This window comes from Bos taurus, chromosome 14 (genome assembly GCF_002263795.3).
Source record: "Bos taurus isolate L1 Dominette 01449 registration number 42190680 breed Hereford chromosome 14, ARS-UCD2.0, whole genome shotgun sequence".
In the NCBI taxonomy this organism is placed as follows: Eukaryota; Metazoa; Chordata; class Mammalia; order Artiodactyla; family Bovidae; genus Bos; species Bos taurus.
This window is the reverse complement of record NC_037341.1, coordinates 81,606,346-81,627,743: the sequence shown is the minus strand read 5'-3', so window position 1 is coordinate 81,627,743 and position 21,398 is coordinate 81,606,346. Positions and strand designations below refer to the sequence as shown.

Below are 21,398 nucleotides of genomic sequence, written 5' to 3'. Positions count from 1 at the left end.
GGACAATTATTTTTCATTGTAACTCTGGTATGTAATAGCTATTCTAAAATGTGGGGCAGGGCGTCCCTGGTGACTCAGTGGTAAAGAATCCATCTGCTAATGCAGGAAGCATGAGTTCAATCCCTGGACCGGGAAGAGCCCACTTGCCAGGGAGCAACTAAGCCCATGCACCACAATTGAGCCTGTGTTCTAGACCCCAGGAGCCACAACCGCAGAAGCCCAAGTGCCTAGAGCCTGTGCTCCACAACAAGAGAAACCCCCACACTGCAACCAGAGAGTAGAACCCACTTCCCACAGCTGGAGAAAAGCCCGCCCAGCAGTGAAGTCCCAGCATAGCCAAATGAATAAAAGTATTAAATGCACGGCAAATGGAAGAAGTCTTCTAAAACAACATTCCAATTATGTGATCCACCTTTCTTCTCCCTCCTCCCCATTTCACCAAGGTTATCTTTCTCAAACAGATTTCTGCAGGTCACCCTCCCTTCATAGCCATGTCCCATAGGATAACGCCCAGCCTCCTCGCTCAGGCACACTCACCATCTCGTAACACTACCTTCACTCTTTTCTGTGGCTCACGCTGAAGCACTTATGGCTCCCAAACACATTATGAGCTTAGATCACCCCATGACGTTACGTACTCACCTCTCCATTATTTACCTGTAAAACTCACTCTTCAAAATGTAAATCAATCCATGCAAATGAAAACCAAAAGGAAGCTGGAGTAGCAATACTCATATCAGACAAAATAGACTTTAAAGACTGTTACAAGAGATGAGGAAGAGCACTAGGTGATTCTCAAGGAATCTACCCAAGATGAGGACATGACAGTTGCAGACATCCATGCACCCAGCACAGGAGCAGCTCAGTGTACAAGGCAAATGCTAGCAGCCATAAAAGGGGAATCAACAGTAGCACAGGAATCACGGGGACTTTAACACTGCACTGACACCAGTGGGCAGATCGTCCAGACAGAAAGTTGGTAAGGAAGCATTCGTCCAGACGGACTCAGCTGATGTTTACAGGACAGACCATCCAAAAGCAGCAGAACAGTCTCCTTCCCTGTGCATGAGGAGCATCCTTCAGAACAGATCATGTCTTGGGTCATAAATCAAGCCTTGGTAAATTTAAGAACATTGAAATCGTATCAAGCACCTTTTCTGACCACAATACTATGGGTGGTGGTGGTTTAGTCGCTAAGTCATGTCCGACTCTTGCAACCCCGTGGACTATACCCTGCCAGTGTCCTCTGACCATGGGATTTTCCGGGAAAGAATACTGGAGTGGGTTGCTATTTCCTTCTCCAGGGGGTCTCCCCAACCCAGGGATTAGAATTCAACTACAGGAAAATGTAAATCAAATTCCTCCTCCTTCACAAGTAATTAAATTGCAGCAGTGTTAACTGTTCTCAGTTCTGGGCTACTACAGTATAATCTACACTAACTCATTTCCTTGGCTGGTAGTCACCTAGGTAAACACCTATTTCTCTTGCAATACTGAAAATAAGCAGAGAGCAGCAATCATAGATTGTTACGGTATCCCAAGTACTTGGCGTAAGCACTTTGAGAATGAATAGTAGGGTTAATTAATGTTCATTAATGGGATAAATCATAAGGGATTTGATTTAGGTCATACCTGAATGGTCTAGTGGTTTTCCCTACTTTCTTCAATTTAAGTCTGAATTTGGTAATAAGGAGTTCATGATCTGAGCCACAGTCAGCTCCTGGTCTTGTTTTGTTGACTGTATGCTTATATGCAGAGTACATCATGAGAAACGCAGGACTGGAAGAAACACAAGCTGGAATCAAGATTGCCGGGAGAAATATCAATAACCTCAGATATGCAGATGACACCACCCTTATGGCAGAAAGTGAGGAGGAACTAAAAAGCCTCTTGATGAAAGTGAAAGTGGAGAGTGAAGAAGTTGGCTTAAAGCTCAACATTCAGAAAACGAAGATCATGGCATCCGGTCCCACCACTTCATGGGAAATAGATGGGGAAACAGTGGAAACAGTGTCAGACTTCATTTTTCTGGGCTCCAAAATCATTGCAGATGGTGACTGCAGCCATGAAATTAAAAGACGCTTACTCCTTGGAAGGAAAGTTATGACCAACCTAGATAGCATATTCAAAAGCAGAGATATTACTTTGCCAACAAAGGTCTGTCTAGTCAAGGCTATGGTTTTTCCTGTGGTCATGTATGGATGTGAGAGTTAGACTGTGAAGAAGGCTGAGTGCCAAAGAATTGATGCTTTTGAACTGTGGTGTTGGAGAAGACTCTTGAGAGTCCCTTGGACTGCAAGGAGATGCAACCAGTCCATTCTGAAGGAGATCAGCCCTGGGATTTCTTTGGAGGGAATGATGCTAAAGCTGAAACTCCAGTACTTTGGCCACCTCATGCAAAGAGTTGACTCATTGGAAAAGACTCTGATGCTGGGAGGGATTGGGGGCAGGAGGAGAAGGGGACGACAGAGGATGAGATGGCTGGATGGCATCACTGACTCGATGGACATGAGTCTCAGTGAACTCCGGGAGTTGGTGATGGACAGGGAGGCCTGGCGTGCTGCGATTCATGGGGTCTCGAAGAATCAGACACGACTGAGTGACTGAACTGAACTGAACTAATGGGATAAAAAAATAACCATCACTACTATGTTTCGAAGTTTTTTAGAAAGTTACCTTAACAGCTCAAGTAAGAGGTGAAGACAAACTTTTGTGATGACAGAAAAACACACCCGGGAGCAGCATTTCTGCGGTGAGCTTACACTGCAACCCTGGTCTACAGAATCACAACCTACACAGCTACACAATCATAACCCACACAACTACACAATTATAACCTACAAACTACACAATTATAACCTACACCCCCAGGCTACAGGACTACTCTTCCTTGGCAAACATGTACCATTCTGATATTTTCAATGAAATAAATATGAAAGAATTCTGTTTGAAAATCTACTCTGTGTGTGCGGATTCTACTTTTAGATGGCTTTTTATTGAGTATATTTGACAAATGACACTGCAAAAATTTAAAGTGCACAATATATTAATTTGATTTATATTTATAATTTACGTTTGTTTATATAATCTGGTCCCATCAATTCATGGGAAATAAATGGGGAAACAGCAGAAACAGTGTCAGACTTTATTTTTCTGGGCTCCAAATCACTGCAGATGGCAATTGCAGCCATGAAATTAAAAGACGCTTACTCCTTGGAAGGAGTTATGACCAACCTAGATAGCATATTCAAAAGCAGAGACATTACTTTGCCAACAAAGGTCTGTCTAGTCAAGGCTATGGTTTTTCCAGTGGTCATGTATGGATGTGAGAGTTGGACTGTGAAGAAAGCTGAGTGCCGAAGAACTGATGCTTTTGAATTGTGGTTTTAGAGAAGACTCTTGAGAGTCCCTTGGACTACAAGGAGATCCAACCAGTCCATTCTAAAGGAGATCAGCCCTGGGTGTTCTTTGGAAGGAATGATGCTAAAGCTGAAACTCCAGTACTTTGGCCACCTCATGCGAAGAGTTGACTCATTGGAAAAGACTCTGATGCTGGGAGGGATTGGGGGCAGGAGGAGAAGGGGACGACAGAGGATGAGATGGCTGGATGGCATCATTGACTCGATGGATATGAGTCTGAGTGAACTCCGGGAGTTGGTGATGGACAGGGAGGCCTGGCTTGCTGCAATTCATGGGGTCGCAAGGAGTCAGATACAACTGAGTGGCTGAAGTGACTGAACTGATACATAATTTACATTGTATATAATGTATATTAATTTACATTTATATATTGTACTTTGATTGATGTAGTAATATTTAGCACCTCTATCTCAGCACATAATTATAGTACAATACTGTTGCCTACATTCATTACACTGCACATTAGATCTCTCTGTCTTACTACTCATTGCAAATCTGTACCCCCTAAGGGTCTGATACAAGCACTTGTATTAAGGCGAAACTATCTTTTATTAATATCTTGGTTTTTAAATGAAGAAACAAACAAATCCAACAGAAATCCAAAACCTAAAATCACATCATGATTACATTGTGTTTCTTTACCTTCTTTTGCTGGCGGGATGGTTGGAGGGAATGTCGGTGGTTGAGTGGGAAGCGATTCTGAAAAGCAGAGAAAGAACATCAGTTAACCGTCTCATCTGTGAAGAGAGGGAGGTCATGGAGTCATAACTCTTCAGGGGAGTCAATGATTCTGACAGCTGTCTTCTTTGAGAACGCAGTGAATTTAGGGCCCACTGTAAATCAGCCAAAGCCCATGAAAGCTGGTTCCAACCATCTCCTCAGCCTCAGACCGAAGGCTTGAAATGCCATTTTGCCACAGTTCAGTTTTCCCAGCGGGAGTCAATGCACTCAAAGCATCAACTTCAAAGTGGTTTCAACGCTGATTTAAGGCAGGAGCCCTGCCAACCTATTTCAGATCAGTCTCTGGCTGCTTTCACCCATAACGTTACTCCATTCTGCCTAAGGATGGACCATCAATCCACGTTCAATAGCACTCCCTCCCTTTTTACCCTGCATTCTCAGGACGTAGTCCCCAGGAGAGCCTGGTTCGCCCTCGGCCATGGTCAGACTGTGCCTGGGAAACTCAGCTCTGAGAACCACGCAGCAGGACACTGGGAGGCTGTGTCCTGATCAACTTAACCTGGGTGAGGAGGGGTGAGAACTGCGTCAAATGCAGAAGTGCGGTTTGGTTAAAGGCCATGGATGTAGTCACGTAAGAGCTGTGACTTTCCTACCAATTCACGTGGCAGAGCACCGGGACGTTACGGCATCAGTACGTGGATTAAACATCCTAATATTATTTTTTTGCATATTCTTTTTTTTAATTCTTATTTGACACTAAAGAAAACTTGAGAATATTATTTTTCTTATCCCAGTATAATACAAGGGAAAACTCTCAACTAATCAGGGGGATGTTTAGTCTCTGGAGACAGTAAGTGCCAAATAGTTGGAAGGATTTGAGCTCAGGCAGACTGTTTGCTGTGAATGTTGTAAAGGGAACGCCTTCTCTGGCAGGAAGGTTGCTGCTGCTGCTGCTGCTGCTGCTAAGTTGCTTCGTGTCCGACTCTGTGGAACCCCATAGACGGCAGCCCACCAGGCTCCCCCGTCCCTGGGATTCTCCAGGCAAGAACACTCAAGTGGGTTTCCATTTCCTTCTCCAATGCATGCAAGTGAAAAGTGAAAGTGAAGTTGCTCAGTCATGTCCGACTCTTTGCAACCCCATGGACTGCAGCCTACCAGGCTCCTCCGTCCATGGGATTTTCCAGGCAAGAGTACTGAGTGGGGTGCCATTGCCTTCTCTGGCAGGAAGGTTGGAGGAGATGAATTTTAAGGTCTCTTCCAATTCCAGGAACCAAGAAATTAACATTATTTGAGTAAAGCAATTCAAGATTTAAAGGGATGAGGTAACTGTGTATTACTGATACAGAAAAATGTTTGAGATTAGTTATTATATGAAATGAAGCAGAATACGATGGTATGATCCCATTTGTGAAACAAAAAATTCTATTTAACTGATTAATACAGGTTTATCTTTATATAGCATGTTCAAATATGCTTTAGATAGCATATTCAAAAGCAGAGACATTACTTTGCCAACAAAGGTTCGTCTAGTCAAGGCTATGGTTTTTCCTGTGGTCATGTATGGACGTGAGAGTTAGACTGTGAAGAAGGCTGAGCGCCGAAGAATTGATGCTTTTGAAATGTGGTATTGGAGAAGACTCTTGAGAGTCCCTTGGACTGCAAGGAGATGCAACCAGTCCATTCTGAAGGAGATCAGCCCTGGGATTTCTTTGGAAGAAATGATGCTAAAGCTGAAACTCCAGTACTTTGGCCACCTCATGCAAAGAGTTGACTCATTGGAAAAGACTCTGATGCTGGGAGGGATTGGGGGCAGGAGGAGAAGGGGACGACAGAGGATGAGATGGCTGGATGGCATCACTGACTCGATGGACATGAGTCTGAGTGAACTCCGGGAGTTGGTGATGGACAGGGAGGCCTGGCGTGCTGCGATTCATGGGGTCGCAAAGAGTCGGACACGACTGAGTGACTGATATGATCTGATCTTTATATACCTATGCAGTAATATATCTGATACACACACACATAACTACGTCCAACAGGCAGAATTTCTTGAAGGAGATCAAGCTGGTATAAATGAGTTTGGGGGGAAGAGAAAACAAGAAAAGGGTGGCATTCTCTGGTGGCCTCGTGGTTAGGATTCGACGCTCTCACTGAAGAGGCCCAGGTTTGATCCCTCGTCGGGAAACCATATCATGTGCCACACAGCACGGCCAAAATACAAAAGAAAACAAAACAACATGGGATGGCGAAAGAAGGAAGGCAACAGTGCTCTCTGTACCTTCTGTTGCGTTAGCATAGGCAGAGGAAATCACTTTGATATTTTAAAGGCAAATTTTTGGCAGCTAAAAATTTTCACAAGTGAAAACATTTGAGACATTTTAGTATTAAAACTAGGATTGCAAAACATTTTTGAAAGCACTATAAAATATTTCTAAAGCCTAAAATCTGTGGAAGCAGCTGGTCGTCTTTATAATTGTGCATTTTCTTCAATGTGAAAAGCTGAGATATATCGCAAGTTCAGTCAATAAATTTGAGAACCAAATCAACGAGTGCCTGTGGCAGCCAGATTAACATGTTTGGTCAGGACATCTGGCCCAAGAACGTCTCGAGTAAGAAGAACCACAATGAGCTGGTGAGAGCGTTTGTGTCCTCTACGGGCACACAGATGGTCCCTGTCCTCAAGTCTGCGAGAAGCTGTCACAGAAGAGGGAACAGTCTTGATCTGCATTTGCTCCGGGAGGTTGAACTGGAGCCAGTGGGTAGAAGCTCTGTGATGACAGATGTCCCCACAGAAGGAAAACATTTCATCAAGCAGAGCTTTCCAAATGAATCCTGGGCTGGTCGTGAAGAGTGGTGAGGGTAAGGTTAAGGGAAGCTGAACTAGACCAGGGGCCCCAAACTCAAATATTTTTAGAGGTCAGGCACGTAATGAATGGGAGCAAAGAACTCTGCCTAAACATTCAGGAATAACAAACTTCAGAGTGTGTACGCTGTCCAAAGACGCGGAAGTTACTAGCTTTCCATACGTTCAGCTGCACGAGGATACGTGCGCCCCACGTTGTCAGAGCTTTCGAATTTTCGAGAATACTTTACAACTTAAAAAAAAAAAAATGGCCCAGAGAAAACATGTCTGATGGTAGCTCTAACCCCGTGGCCGTAGTTTCTGACTTTCAGGAAGACAGCAAGAGGGACCTCCCTGATGGCCCAGAGTTAGGACCCCAACGCCACTGCAGGGCACAAGCTCACCCCTTGGTGGGCAGCTCAGGCCCTGCACACCACACGGTGTGGCCAAAAGATTTTTTATTTAAAGGGAAGAAGTAAGAGCGATACCAAAAATATTTGTTCAATGAAATAAAACGCAGTTGCAAAGTCCTCAGTGGGGTCTTTCCAGTGGATCTTTACCACCACCAAACTAAGCGAAGAGAGAAGGTGTTTAATCTTATTGTAAGCAAACAGCAGCTCAGAGACGTTAAACTGCCCAAGGCAACAATGGAAAAAAGGACCCCAAACAAGCTTTTTAGACTTTAAATCTCAAGCCCTAACAGGCCCTAATAATTTCAAAATTATATAATCCTCTACCCCAAAAACCAAATTCTAATGAGCAATAAAACGCAAGACACAACTGCTCCATTCTCCAAGACGGATAAACCTCAGAAACACAGGCTAAGTGGAGGACACCGGACACAAGAGACTGCCTGTTGCATACTTCCATTTGCACGGAGCGTCTAGAAGACACAGACGTCGGAGAGGAGAAAGTCGGCTGCCTAGAGCTGACTGCAGGAAGGGGGCCTCACTGCGAATGGGCCTGAATGACCTCCAGGCTGTGGGAGTGTCCTAACGCGGAGTTGCAGAGACGGCTGCACAACTCCCGGAATGTACAGAAATCACTGAGCTGTACACTCAGGGGGTGAATTTTAAGGAATGCAAATTACACCTCAAAAATACACACGTGATGTAAAATGCTGACTACTTCAGTGTTAGGAAATAAAGTCCCCGTGTTGAAAAGTAGATGATTCCGTTAGCTACACTTTCACCTTCTGTATCTTTTTGTATGTACAGAGACACTGAAAGACATACACAGCTGAGTAGTAGAACTTTCTAAATGTCAGACGCATGTGAGAGGGGCTATCAAGAAAGCCCATCTTCCGCCACCTATTCGGACACCGGTCCTTGAGGATTTCAAGTTTAAGTTCAAGACCCTGAGTTGGAGACACACAGGTATGGCCCAGAATTCAGTACCATTCAAACCACTTCAGTACTTACGGCCTCTAGGTCAGGAATCTTGATTAAAAGGGTACTAGGCAGTTGTCCCCTTCCTTGCCATTCAGAATATGTAGACGTGCTTTGTTTCCCTTTTATACTCTGCCTTTCCCTTGCGTGCGTTGCGTGCGTCAGATTTCCTGCCAACTTGGAAAAAGCATCAGAGCCTCTTGAGGAGGCAGGGCCGGGCGGCCAGCTGGCGCGCTCTGGCTCCACCCCACCCTCGAGGCTGGGGCGCTGCGGCATTGTCTCGGCGTCAGGACCCAGGCCTCACACTCCGCCTCACACTCCACCACCGCAGGTGCTCCTAATGGAAGCGTCACAACAGGGCCGTTGCTTCCGCACTTCGCCGGCCCTACAGTCCCCTGTGACAGACGGCGGAGATGGAAATCCACACCCAGCCGTCAGCGGGCCACAGGCAGGGAACGCCGGGGCTGCGTACAAAGGGCGGCGTCTGTATCACAGACAATCCAGGGCCACTGGCTAACGTTTCTATAGATGGAATAAGGTTTCTGAACCAAAACCGTATTCCTAAAATACTGTTTGTTCACAGACACAGAGATCAAGAGAGAAGGCCTTTGACTTACGTGTTTTTGCTGTTACACTCACGCTGGGTCCCTCCATCTCCTGCAGCTTTGTGTAAACGCTGATTTTATATTCTGAATCAGGCTGAAGTCCATAGAAGCAATGCCTGTTTGTCCCGCCACCCAAAGTGGATTCTTGCTTTTGTGTATCTATAATCAAAACAAAACATACATGAACAAAACGTACATACAGGAATTTTTTTAAATAGCCACCAACAGATGATTTGCTTCTAAAATACTCAGTACGTAAGGCCTACTCAGATAGCTCCAGAATGAATTAAACCTGTTTGAGTGATTGTATCTTTTTTTAAAGAATTCATATATCCACTGTTTTTCTTTAATAATTGAAAATTGAATTTTATATGTTCAGAAATGAGATTAACTAGTAAAAGGCTGTTGAGGACTTAACAAACAGAGAATTGTTCCTGTTTATAATTATATGCACACATCCGCACTGATCTTTTGAGCAGGTGTGGAGGTGAATATATTATTTTTTAAAACTTAGGATTCCCAATATGATTGAGAGCTTAGTTTAGTACCAGGCTCTGTGTGTGCGGGCTAAGCATTTTCGTCATGGCCGATGCTTTGCGACCCCACCAGGCTCCTCTGTCCACGAGATTCTCCAGGCATGAGTACTGGAGTGGGTTGCCATGACCTCCTCCAGGGGACCCTCCCAGGCCAGGGATCGAACCTGTGTCTCTTACGCTGTCTCCTGCACTGACAGGCAGATTCTTTACCTCGAGCGCCACGAGGGAAGACCACCAGGCTCTGTGCTTGGTGTTGAATGATGAAAGCATAGCAAAGGTAACAATGGCCACCGCTTGCTCAGCGCTCACCGGGCACCAGGCACGACTCCAAGGACTTTACACTATTGATTCATTTGATCCTTATAACCATCCCCAATTTAAAGACAAGAAACTGAAGACTAGAAAAATTAGTAGTTTACCCAAGTCCATACACTAAGAAGCTGAACTAAAATGTAAATTCCAAACTCAGAAGTCCAGTCTCAGAGGATGTCGCTTTAATTTCCATTAATGTACCATGTGCAGTGCTAAGTCACTTAAGTCGTGTCTGACTCTTTGCGACCCCATGGACTGCAGCACGCCAGGCCTCCCTGTCCATCACCAACTCCCGGAGCTTACTCAAACTCATATCCATTGGTTGGTGATGCCATCCAACCATCTCATCCTCTGCCATCCCCTTCTCCTCCCACCTTCAATCTTTCCCAGCATCAGGGTCTTTTCCAGTGAGTTAGTTCTTCATATCAGGTGGCGAAAGTATTGGAAGTTTAGCATCAGTCCTTCCAATGAATATTCAGGACTGATTTCCTTTAGGATGGACTGGTTGGATCTCCTTGCAATCCAAGGGACTCTCAAGAGTCTTCTCCAACACCACAGTTTTAAAGCATCAATCTTTCAGCACTCAGCTTTCTTTATAGTCCAACTCTCACATCAATACATGACTACTGGAAAAACCATAGCTTTGACTAGACAGACCTTTGTCAACAAAGTAATGCCTCTGCTTTTTAATATGTTGTCTAAGTTGGTCATAGCTTTTCTTCCAAGGAGTAAGCGTCTTTTAATTTAATGGCTGCAGTCACCATATGCAGTGATTTTGGAGCCCAGGAAAATAAAGTCTGACACTATTTCCATTGTTTCCCCATCTATTTGCCGTGAAGTGATGAGACTGGATGCTATGATCTTAGTTTTCTGAATGTTGAGCTTTAAGCCAACTTTTTCACTCTCCTCTTTCACTTTCATCATGAGGCTCTTTAGTTCCTCTTCACTTTCTGCCATAAGGGTGGTGTCATCTACATATCTGAGGTTATTGATATTTCTCCTGGCAATCTTGATTCCAGCTTGTGCTTCATCCATCCTGGCATTTTTCATGATGTACCCTGCATATAAGTTAAATAAGCAGGTTGACAATATACAGCCTTGAAATACTCCTTTCCTAATTTGGAACTGGTTCTAACTGTTGCTTCCTGATCAGAATACAGATTTCTCAGGAAGCAGGTCAGGTGGTCTGGTATTCCCATCTCTTGAAGAATTTTCCACAGTTTGTTGTGATCCACACAGTCAAAGGCTTTGGCATAGTCAATAAAGCTGAAGTAGATGTTTTTCTGGAACTCTCTTGCTTTCCAACAGATGTTGGCAATTTGATCTCTGGTTCCTCTGCCTTTTCTAAATTCAGTTTGAACACCTGGAAGATCACAGCTCATGTACTGTTGAAGCCTGGCTTGAAGAATTTTGAGCATTACTTTACTAGCGTGTGAGATCAGTGCAATTGTGCGGTAGTTTGAACATTCTTTGGCATTGCCTTTCTTTGGGATTGGAATGAAAACTGACCTTTTCCAGTCCTGTGGCCACTGCTGAGGTTTCCATATTTGCTGGCATATTGAGTGCAGCACTTTCACAGCATCATCTTTTAGGATTTGAAAGAGCTCAACTGGAATTCCATCACCTCCATTAGCTTTGTTCGTAGCAATGCTTCCTGAGGTCCACTTGACTTTGCATTCCAGGATGTCTGGTGAGTGATCACACCATTGTGGTTATCTGGGCCAAGAAGATCTTTGTATAGTTCTTCTGTGTATTCTTGCCACCTCTTCTTAATATCTTCTGCTTCTGTTAGGTCTATACCATTTCTGTCCTTTATTGAGCCCATGTTTGCATGAAATGTTCCCTTGGTATCTCTAATTTTCTTGAAGAGAGCTCTAGTCTTTCCCATTCTATTGTTTTCCTCTATTTCTCTGCACTGATCACTGAAGTAGGTTTTATCTATGGACAAATCCTGATTTTTTAAAAATGTAATTAAAGTAATGCCATCTGTTGAATGGAATCTGAAATTTACTTTTATAATTGTCAATCTTAAAGAACTTCAAAAGTGAACTTTATAATATAATGTTTAGTAATATATTTCTTTGAAACAATATAGGTCTACCTCAATATTTTCTTTATTAGATATTATACAAAATGATGAAATTGGAACTATTTAAAGTGTTTGTGAGATTTAAATTGCTGTGAAAGGAACTTAAGAGTAAGAAAATACTAGTAAACCCTGCCTTCTGCTTGGCTGATATCCAACTTAGCCTTGGGTTCCTGGGCTCAGAACCCTATAACAGCGGCTTTATTTTGACCCTAACCACTCCGGAGCCTCCCGGAAGCTTCTGTGAGCCACCTGTAATACAAACATTTCCCAAATCCTATGCATGGATCATCTTTAGCTATCTCCACAAAAACTTGTGAGACTCTCCAGGAATTAATTCTAGAAATGTACTTTCTGTCGTTTCTTCTATTTCTCCTGAATACCCATGCACTTTATAGAGCCTTGACAACAGCAGGTTTCACGGCTGCATAACACAACAAAACCCACAAATCATTGGAAATCTGGAACAAGCACTGTGGAATTAATGGGAAGCAGTAACAGGTTGCTCCCAAGGCTAATGAAGAGGGTTACACGAATCGGGGTGTATCCATGTTGCTTTTGGCATGTATGATTCACGGCTTTGCCTTAAAGAAAACACTTAAACTGGTCAAATGATGACTAATTTCCTGCCCCCTTGTGCCAAAAGCCAGAAGTTAAATTTGTTGTTTTTTTTATTTTGGAACAAGGGGGAAAATCTGTCATTGAGCATTCATTCTCATGAAGTCATGCTAAATACATTCTTTGGGTGACTGTCATGCCACCAACTTGACTCCCAAGTGTCTCAGGAGTGGTTACTGAGATCTACAAGCAAAGGTCCCAGATCCAGTAAACTCAATTGGGATTTGATGATACATGCTTTCCACTCTCTGGGTCTTTCAAATCATGTGACCCCAAAACATGGAATCAGCACTTGAAAAAGGTGAATCTTGGGAATGGGCTTCGTTTCATATGATCTCTTGTTTGGGATCGGGTCCCTAATAAGGTAGGCTCTCCACAATGCTGCAATTCTCTATTCTGGTTAATAGACGACAGAGAACTAGACATTTCAGTACCTAAAAACAGAAGACAAGGTGAGCATCTTTGAAACTTAGGAAAAAATCAGGCTAAAAAGAAATTTACCAAGTTAATGGGCTTAGGGAGGGAATACAGTGTGAGGTACATATCTACATCCCACCTCAGGTGCCACGTCAATTCAAAAACAGCTGGCAGAGAGACGGGACTCGGCAGCGTCTGCAGAACTAACGGAGGCTCTCACGGGGTTCCGAGGTACTCAAAACCAGCCCAAAGCCTCTGAAACTCTGGTCTGTCCTACAATTAACCAAAAGCCTACAATTTAATTTGGAAAGTCTAAAGCTTGACTCAAAAGCAGATTGGATTTCACTCTCTAGAGAGAACTTGATCCTTCTGGTAATCTTTTTTTTTTTTTCTTCTTGGCTATGAAAAAACTGTCATAATATTTACAGGAGTAGAGGACAGCTGTTGTTTTTGCCTGTTTTACATCTGATCTTTCTTTCGTTGAACCCGACCCTGGTCTTCTGACTTGGGAAGGCCTGAGTAAGAACGCCCACCTCTCCCCAGACACAGGCTGGGCAAGAGCCAGGTCTTACTCGCCGTTGAGTCCATGCATGTATTCCATGAACTCAGTGACAGATTCAGGGGGATGCGACCCCAAACAGGGCCAACATGACCCAAGGTCCTGGACTTCTGTGGGAATTACTGAGAGAGAAGAGCTTCCTTCTAACTATGACAGTGAAGCTGAAGCTAGGAGGACGTACATCTGGACTTGACCGGGCCGGCTCTCCATCTGGCTGAGAAGGAAGGCGGAGGGGAGAGGGCGGGGGGTGCAGTCCGGCTTCCCCTCGGCGAGGGCGTCTGAACCCCGCGGCTTCGACGCGCCTGAGGCAGACACTGGGGGAGGTCTCGGTGCGCGAGGCGTGGGTGACCTTGCCACCCGAGTCCCTGTTATTTGTGCTTTTTACCATTTACAAACAAAGCAAGCACACCTGAATGATACAGCTTTGCTGCTTTATTCACAAACTCCTTGGAGATTTATAGGTATGACCACAGGTAAAGTCCTCAAAAGAAGTCATTTGGGAAAACGGAGGCTCAGAGAAGAACACTGATAGATACTGTCGGGATAGAGCAGAAGCAAATCTACTGACTTCATCTCAGAGTAAACGTGCATGAGATCAGACACGGGGGATTCAAAACACAGAGAGAGAAAGAACCACCCGTCACACAGTGGGAGTTTGGCAGTGCACACACGTGTGCCGAGTCGCTTCTGTCCTGTCTGACTCTGTGCGGCCCCGTGGACTGCAGCCCGCCAGCTCCTGCCTTCATGGGACTCTCCAGGCAAGAACGCTGGAGCGGGTTGCCAAGCCCTCCTCCAGGGGATCTTCCTGCCCAGGGACTGAAAATGCATCTCTTCCGGCTCCGCATTGGCAGGCGGGCTCTTCACTACTAGCGCCACCTGGGAGCCCAGGAGTTTGGCAGAGGCATTCAGAAATAAGCCAGCCTGCGGTAAGGCTCTTCTCTATCATGTGGAGAAACTGGGTCCCGTTTCTCTCTAATTTCTCCTCTGGTTGAAGCGGACGGACTGACATTTCTGCAGAGGCAACACATGTAGCCAGCGGGAGGTGTTACAGAGGTGAAAAACAGTGGAGCCCGGGGACTCAGGCACCCGGGAGGAAGGTGCATCCGATCACATGTCCAACAGCAGCGATCAGGAATGATGATCACATCGTTCTGTGAGATAAAGAAACTCAACCTAATTCTTCCCCAGTGCAAAGTGGAAAGACTTCAAGGCATGAATTAGGAGCTAGGGATTAACATATACACAGTAATATACTTGCAACAGATCATCAACAAGGACCTACCTAGAGTACTCAACACTCTGTAATAACCCACGTGGGAAAAGAATCCAAAGAACAGACACATGTATAACTTAATCAGGTGGCTGTACACCCAACACAAACATGACATTATAAATCAACTGTATTCCTGTATACAATAAAAATTAAATTAAAAAAAAAACAAAATGGAAAGACTATTCCCTACCCTAAATTGTGTAAGTTAAAATATTTAAACATATTCCCCACATTGACTCCCCACCCCTGCCTATCAATTAGAATCTTTTGCTGTCTGGTTGGTTAATAATATGCAGCTGGACACCTGAGTGAATAAGATGTAGGCTAATTGGGCTCATAAATTGCTCAGCTATAACTGCTGATGAAAAATAAACTGAACAACAGTTTTGTTCATTCTTGCTGAATTGAGACTGTTGAGGCTCAGATGAAGAGGGTTTTGGCAGCCTGAAAATAATCCTGGCGAAATACAAATTAATTTAACTGGAAGATAAGAAGGAAGCGGGGACTCTTATTTCTAGTAAAAATACTTGGCTTCAGCGAGAGCTTGTGTGTGTGTGTGTGTGTGCGTGTGTGCACACGCTCAGTCACTCACTTGTGTCTGACTCTTTGCAGCTACATGGTCTGTAACCTGCCAGGCTCCTCTGTCCACGGGATTCTCCAGGCAAGAACACTGGCGTGAGCTGCCATTTTCTCCTCCAGGGGATCTTTCCAAGCCAGATATCGAGCCCACATCTCCCGCATCTCCAGAATTCACAGGAGGACTCTTTAAACTGAGCCACCTGGGAGTTTACTGAGGTTTTAAACGCCCAGATAAGTGTTACCAGACACATCGGTCACGGTATCTGATAAGAATCCCAACGCTATTTGTAAAAGCATTTAATAAAAAAATACACTGATGGATTTCACTAATTTCTTGATAAAGACAGTTTTGACATCTTTCTGTCAATCTGTATAAACATGATTTTCAATGAAAGCTAATGAATATCTACAGGAGCCTCTGTCCCATTCTGTCAACTTCTTAAATGGTATCATAGATAAAAATATTCTGGGATAATTTGGACGTGTGATTTTTATAGTTACTATGTTGCTAAGGCTTAACAAGTACCACCAAATGTGATAAATGTCAACTGTTGTATATTAAAGTATGACTCAGCTAGTCTTAAAAAGATATATGAAACATAACTCCTCAAGATTTTATAGGTATTGTCAAGCAGCTGCATATCTTTCATCTAATTCTGCTTCAGTTCAGTTTAGTCACTCAGTTGTGTCCAACTCTTTGCGACCCCATGGACTGCAGCACGCCAGGCTTCCCTGTCCATCACCAACTCCCGGAGTTTACTCAAACTCATGTCCATAGAGTCGGTGATGCCATCCAGCCATCTCATCCTCTGTTGCCCTCTTTTCCTCCTGCCTTCAATCTTTCCCAGTATTAGGATCTTTTCCAGAGTCAGTTCTTCGCATCAGGGGGACAAAATATTGGAGTTTCAGCTTCAGCATCAGTCCCTCCAGTGAATATTCAGGACTGACTTCTTTTAGGATTGACTGGTTGGATCTCCTTGAAGTCCAAGGGACTTTCAAGAGTCTTCTCCAACACCACAGTTCAAAACCATCAATTCTTCGGTGCTCAGCTTTCTTTATAGTCCAACTCTCACATCCATACATGACTACTGGAAAAACTATAGCTTTAACTATACGGACCTTTGTTGGCAAAGTAATGTCTCTGCTTTTCAATATGCTGTCTAGGTTGGTCATCGCTTTCCTTCCAAGGAGTAAGTGTCTTTTAATTTCATGGCTGCAATCACCATCTGCAGTGATTTTGGAGCCCAAAAATATAAAGTCTTTCACTGTTTCCCCATCTATTTCCCATGAAGTGATGGGACCAGATGCCATGATCTTCGTTTTCTGAATGTTGAGTTTTAAGCTAACTTTCTCACTCTCCTCTTTCACTTTCATCTAGAGGTTCTTTAGTTCTTCTTCACTTTCTACCATAAGGGTGGTGTCATCTGCATATCTGAGATTATTGATATTTCTCCCGGCAATCTTGATTCCAGCTTGTGCTTCCTCCAGTCCAGCATTTCTCATGACGTACTCTGCATATAAGTTAAATAAGCAGGGTGACAATATACAGCCTTGACGTGCTCCTTTCCTTTTTTGGAACCAGTCTGTTGTTCGATGCCCAGTTCTAACTGTTGCTTCCTGACCTGCATACAGATTCCTCAGGAGGCAGGTAAGGTGGTTTGGTAGTCCCACATCTTGAATTTTCCACAATTTGTTGTGATCCACACAGTCAAAGGCTTTGGCATAGTCAATAAAGCAAAAGTAGATGTTTTTTTGGAACTCTCTTGCTTTTTCAATGATCCAACGGATGTTGGCAATTTGATCTCTGGTTCCTCTGCCTTTTCTAAATCCAGCTTGAACATCTGGAAGTTCATGGTTCATGTACTGTTGAACCCTTGCTTGGAGAATTACTTGGCTAGTGTGTGAGATGAGTGCAATTGTGCGGTAGTTTGAGGATTCTTTGGCATTGCTTTTCTTTGGAACTGGAATGAAAACTGACCTTTCCAGTCCTGTGGCTACTGCCAAGTGTTCCAAATTTGCTGGCATATTGAGTGCAGCACTTTCACACCATCATCTTTCAGCATCTGAAATAGCTCCACTGGGATTCCATGACCTCCACTAGTTTTGTTCATAGTGATGCTTCCTAAGGCCCACTTGACTTCGCATTCCAGGATGTCTGGCTCTAGGTGAGTGATAACTCCACCGTGGTTATCTGGGTCATCAAGATCTTTTTTGTACAGTTCTTCTGTGTATTCTTGCCATTTCTTAATATCTTCTGCTTCTGTTAGGTTCATACCATTTCTGTCTTTATTGTGCCCATCTTTGTATGAAATGTTGGTATCTCTAATTTTCTTGACGAGATCTCTAGTCTTTCCCATTCTGTTGTTTTCCTCTATTTCTTTGCATTGATCGCTGAGGAAGGCTTTCTTATCTCTCCTTGCTATTCTGCATTCAAATGGGTGTATCTTTCCTTCTCTCCTTTGCCTTTAGCATCTCTTCTTTTCGCAGCTATTTATAACGCCTCTTCAGACAGCCATCTTGCCTTTTTGCATCTCTTTTTCTTGGGGATGGTCTTGATCCCTGCCTCCTGTACAATGTCACGAATCTCTGTCCATAGTTCATCAAGCACTCTGTCTATCAGATCAAACCCTTGAATTTATTTGTCACTTCCACTGTATAATCGTAAGGGATTTGATTTAGGTCATATGTGAATGGTCTAGTTGTTTTCCCTACTTTCTTCAATTTAAGTCTGAACTTGGCAATAAGGAGTTCATGATCTGAGCCACAGTCAACTCCCAGTCTTGTTTTTGCTGACTGTATAGAGCTTCTCCATCTTTGGCTACAAAGAATATAATCAATCTGATTTTAGTATTGGCCATCTGGTGATGTCCATGTGTAGAGTCTTCTCTTGTGTTGTTGGATGAGGGTGTTTGCTATGACCAGTGCATTCTCTTGGCAAAACTCTATTAGTCTTTGCCTGCTTCATTCTGTACTCCAAGGCCAAATTTGCCTGTTACTCCAGGTAGCTCTTGACTGCTTGCTTTTGCATTCCAGTACCTGATAATGAAGAGGATATCTTTTTTCAGTGTTGGTTTCTAGAAGGTCTTATAGGTCTTCATAGAACCATTCAACTTCAGCTTCTTCAGCGTTATTGATCAGAGCATAGACAAATTACTGTGATATTGAATAGTTTGCCTTGGAAACAAACAGAGATCATTCTGTTATTTTTTAAATTTCATTCAAGTACTCATGTAAACTCCAGGAGTTGGTGATGGACAGGGAGGCCTGGCGTGCTGCAGTCCATGAGGTCACAAAGAGTCGGACACGACTGAGCAACTGAACTGAACTGAACAGCATTTTAGACCCTTTTGTTGACTATGAGGGTTACTCCATTTCTTCTAAGGGATTCCTGACCACAGTAGTAGATATAATGGTCATCTGAGTTAAATTCACCCATTCCAGTCCATTTCAGTTCGCTGATTCCTAGAATGTCGACGTTCACTCTTGCCATCTCCTGTTTGACCACTTCCAGTTTGCTTTGATTCCTGGACCTAACATTCCAGGTTAAGCATCCCACAAAACCACCACAAAATCCAAGTGATTTGTCCTGACTTTTCCTTATTCAATGTTTACTGCAGATTAAAGCCACTCCCATATGCTTAGGGACCTTTACAGGATCACACGCTGGGAATTAAGGAATTAGTGGCTTATTAGCAAGCCTGCGGAGACAAAGCCTTGGTCAGTGTTGGCAGAAATCTCTTCTTGTGTTTCTAATATTCTATCTTGTATTTTTAGCTCATTTCCAGCACTCTACTAAACTCTCAGTACCTTACTAAACTATGCTTTCCACTTCCTGGATTAGATTAAAAGTGAGATTTCTGCATTTTAAATGTAGTTATAGCCAGGGATGTGTGCTACTAACTAAAGACAAGTCCCATCCACACCTGAAAAATTAGCCCTTTCTGCTTTTTTAAGTGAGGAAACCATTTATCATTTATCCAGACATAAAAAAACAGTAACAATCACGAGGACTCCCTGGTGGTCCTGTGGATAAGAATCCACCTGCCAGTGACGGGCACACGGGTTTGATCCCTGGTCTGGGAAGATTCCTCATGCAGCGGGGCTTCTAAGCCCATGAACCACAACTACTGAGCCCACGCTGCACGTCCCGAAGCCAGAGTGCCAAGTCTGCGCTTCACGAGAGACGCCACCGCAAGAGGCCCACACAACTGGGGAGCGGCCTCCACCCGCAGTGGCTGGAGGAGAGCCTGCCAGCAGCGATGAGCTAATCAATTAGTTTAAAATGAATGACCTTATCAGCAAATTTGAAAGGTTAGAAAATGCCATCTGGAATTCTATAATGTTGGCTCTGTCCCTGCCCCCCAAACAACAACACGATCTTTCCTACTGACAATGCAAATCTGATCAAAGAAATTTTCATTGTTTGATCCCATCTTCTGAATATTATTCATGCTGATAATGACAAAGCAAGATTAACAGTTCCTGGAAATTCATTCTTGGGGAATCCATCTTTTGTTATTGTTCTTGATACTTTTAGTAAAAACAAGCAGTCATTTTAAGAGTTTCACCTTTGAAGCCAAATCCCAAACTGTAGATGAACTTGAGAGCCATGATGCTAATGTACTGCCCATGGATAGCACAGATACATCACTTCATCTCCTGAATGAGTTTGCTGCTTATCAGTTCTCCCCAAAAGTAAAAAAAAAATCACTGAGAGAAACACTGAAGTAAACCCAGATAAAGACCGAACAACAGCTCCGTGCAGTTTAAGGCGTGTTATCAGCCTTCTTAAGCAGCTCCCACCACCACAGCAGCCGCATTTCCTGGGTGTTTAATATGCACAAAGCACGGCTGCAAATATTTCACACAGATTATCTCAGCTCAATCCCCACAGAATGCCCCAAGATCCACACTACGGTTCTACCTATTATCCGTAAATGGGAAAATGGAGACTTGGAGAGATCACATAATTGGCTTAACCAGCCCTCCTGACTCTACGTCCTGCAGGATTCGCAACGTAACGTTGCCTCCTCAAGCAGAATGCGTGTGTCTAAGTTCGTCGTGTGTCGTCCACGGTAACTTGCACAGAGCACACGAGCGCATGACAGAAGCTTGGGTGACGGTCACTCACCCTGGCGGGACTCCAGGACAACCCTGTAGGTGGTGGCGTGGCGCTGCACCTGCCAGCGGGCACACAAGCTGGTCGTTTGGACCTCGTCTGCCTGAAGGTCGGTCACGCCCAGAAACACTGCAGTGAAACAGAAACACGACTCGGTCACGCTGCAGACAGCGCCACAGTCACCCCCCAGTCCGAAGTCAACTCTGGCAGAATCTGAATTCAAGGTTCCACAGCCAGCAGTAGGAAACCCACCAAGTTACACAAAGGATAGTGATTTTATGACTTTAAAAAGCAGTTGCAGAATGTGATGTATGATAGGGTTTGTCTGTTCCCTGTAAAAAAAAAAAAGAAAATATATGTCTGGAAAAAGCCAGTTGTGATGGATGGTGAAATTATGGGTGATTTTAAATCCTCCCTCTTCATTAATTTATGCTTTCAAAATATTCCACAATTAATATATAATACTTTCATAACAAAAATGTTAAACACAATATATACTCATCAACTACTGAAAGAAAGCCATGGTTTAAACAAAAGGGAGGAGCAAAGAGGACAAAAGAGAAATTACTCAAACAGGAGCAGCTCACACCGGCTGGCCCTCAAAACACGACTGAATGAGAGTGAGCAAATTTCTGAAAATTTAAAAAGGAAAAATTGAACACAGAAAACAAAAAATGACTAAAAATACACGAATTCTTATTCATCTTAGAATAAACACAGTTATATACAAAAGTCATTCACAGGGAGTTTATTTGAAGAAGCAGTAAAAATACTGTTTCTCCAATTGAGGACTAAGGATTCAGTGTTTACCACTTAGATCCAAGCAGAAAAAGCAGAAAATTAATAATGTTTACTTTTTCTAATGACCTCTGCCTTCATCCACATCATTCTCTTGTACTTCTCTTTCAGTCACTTCATAAAATTTAAAAATAGCTTAAAATTATTTTTTAAGATGGTAAAAAT

The 21,398-nt window shown here is 43.5% G+C and overlaps 1 protein-coding gene across 10 annotated transcripts in view; it reads right to left on the bottom strand.

Moving 5' to 3' along the window:
• Positions 1-21,398, bottom strand: part of COL14A1 (collagen type XIV alpha 1 chain) — a 232,915-nt gene that overhangs the window by 102,626 nt on the left and 108,891 nt on the right. For all 10 annotated transcript variants that reach the window (XR_003038138.2, XR_001501879.2, XR_003038139.2 and 7 more), the window contains exons 23-25: positions 20,448-20,564; positions 8,949-9,095; positions 4,063-4,119 (exon numbers count right to left, since the gene is read on the bottom strand). Coding sequence is in view for 6 of the 10 variants with exons in the window: in XM_059874511.1 (XP_059730494.1) it covers positions 4,063-4,119; positions 8,949-9,095; positions 20,448-20,564 (321 nt within the window). In the remaining 4 variants the exon portion in view is untranslated. The remainder of the gene's footprint in view (positions 1-4,062; positions 4,120-8,948; positions 9,096-20,447; positions 20,565-21,398) is intronic.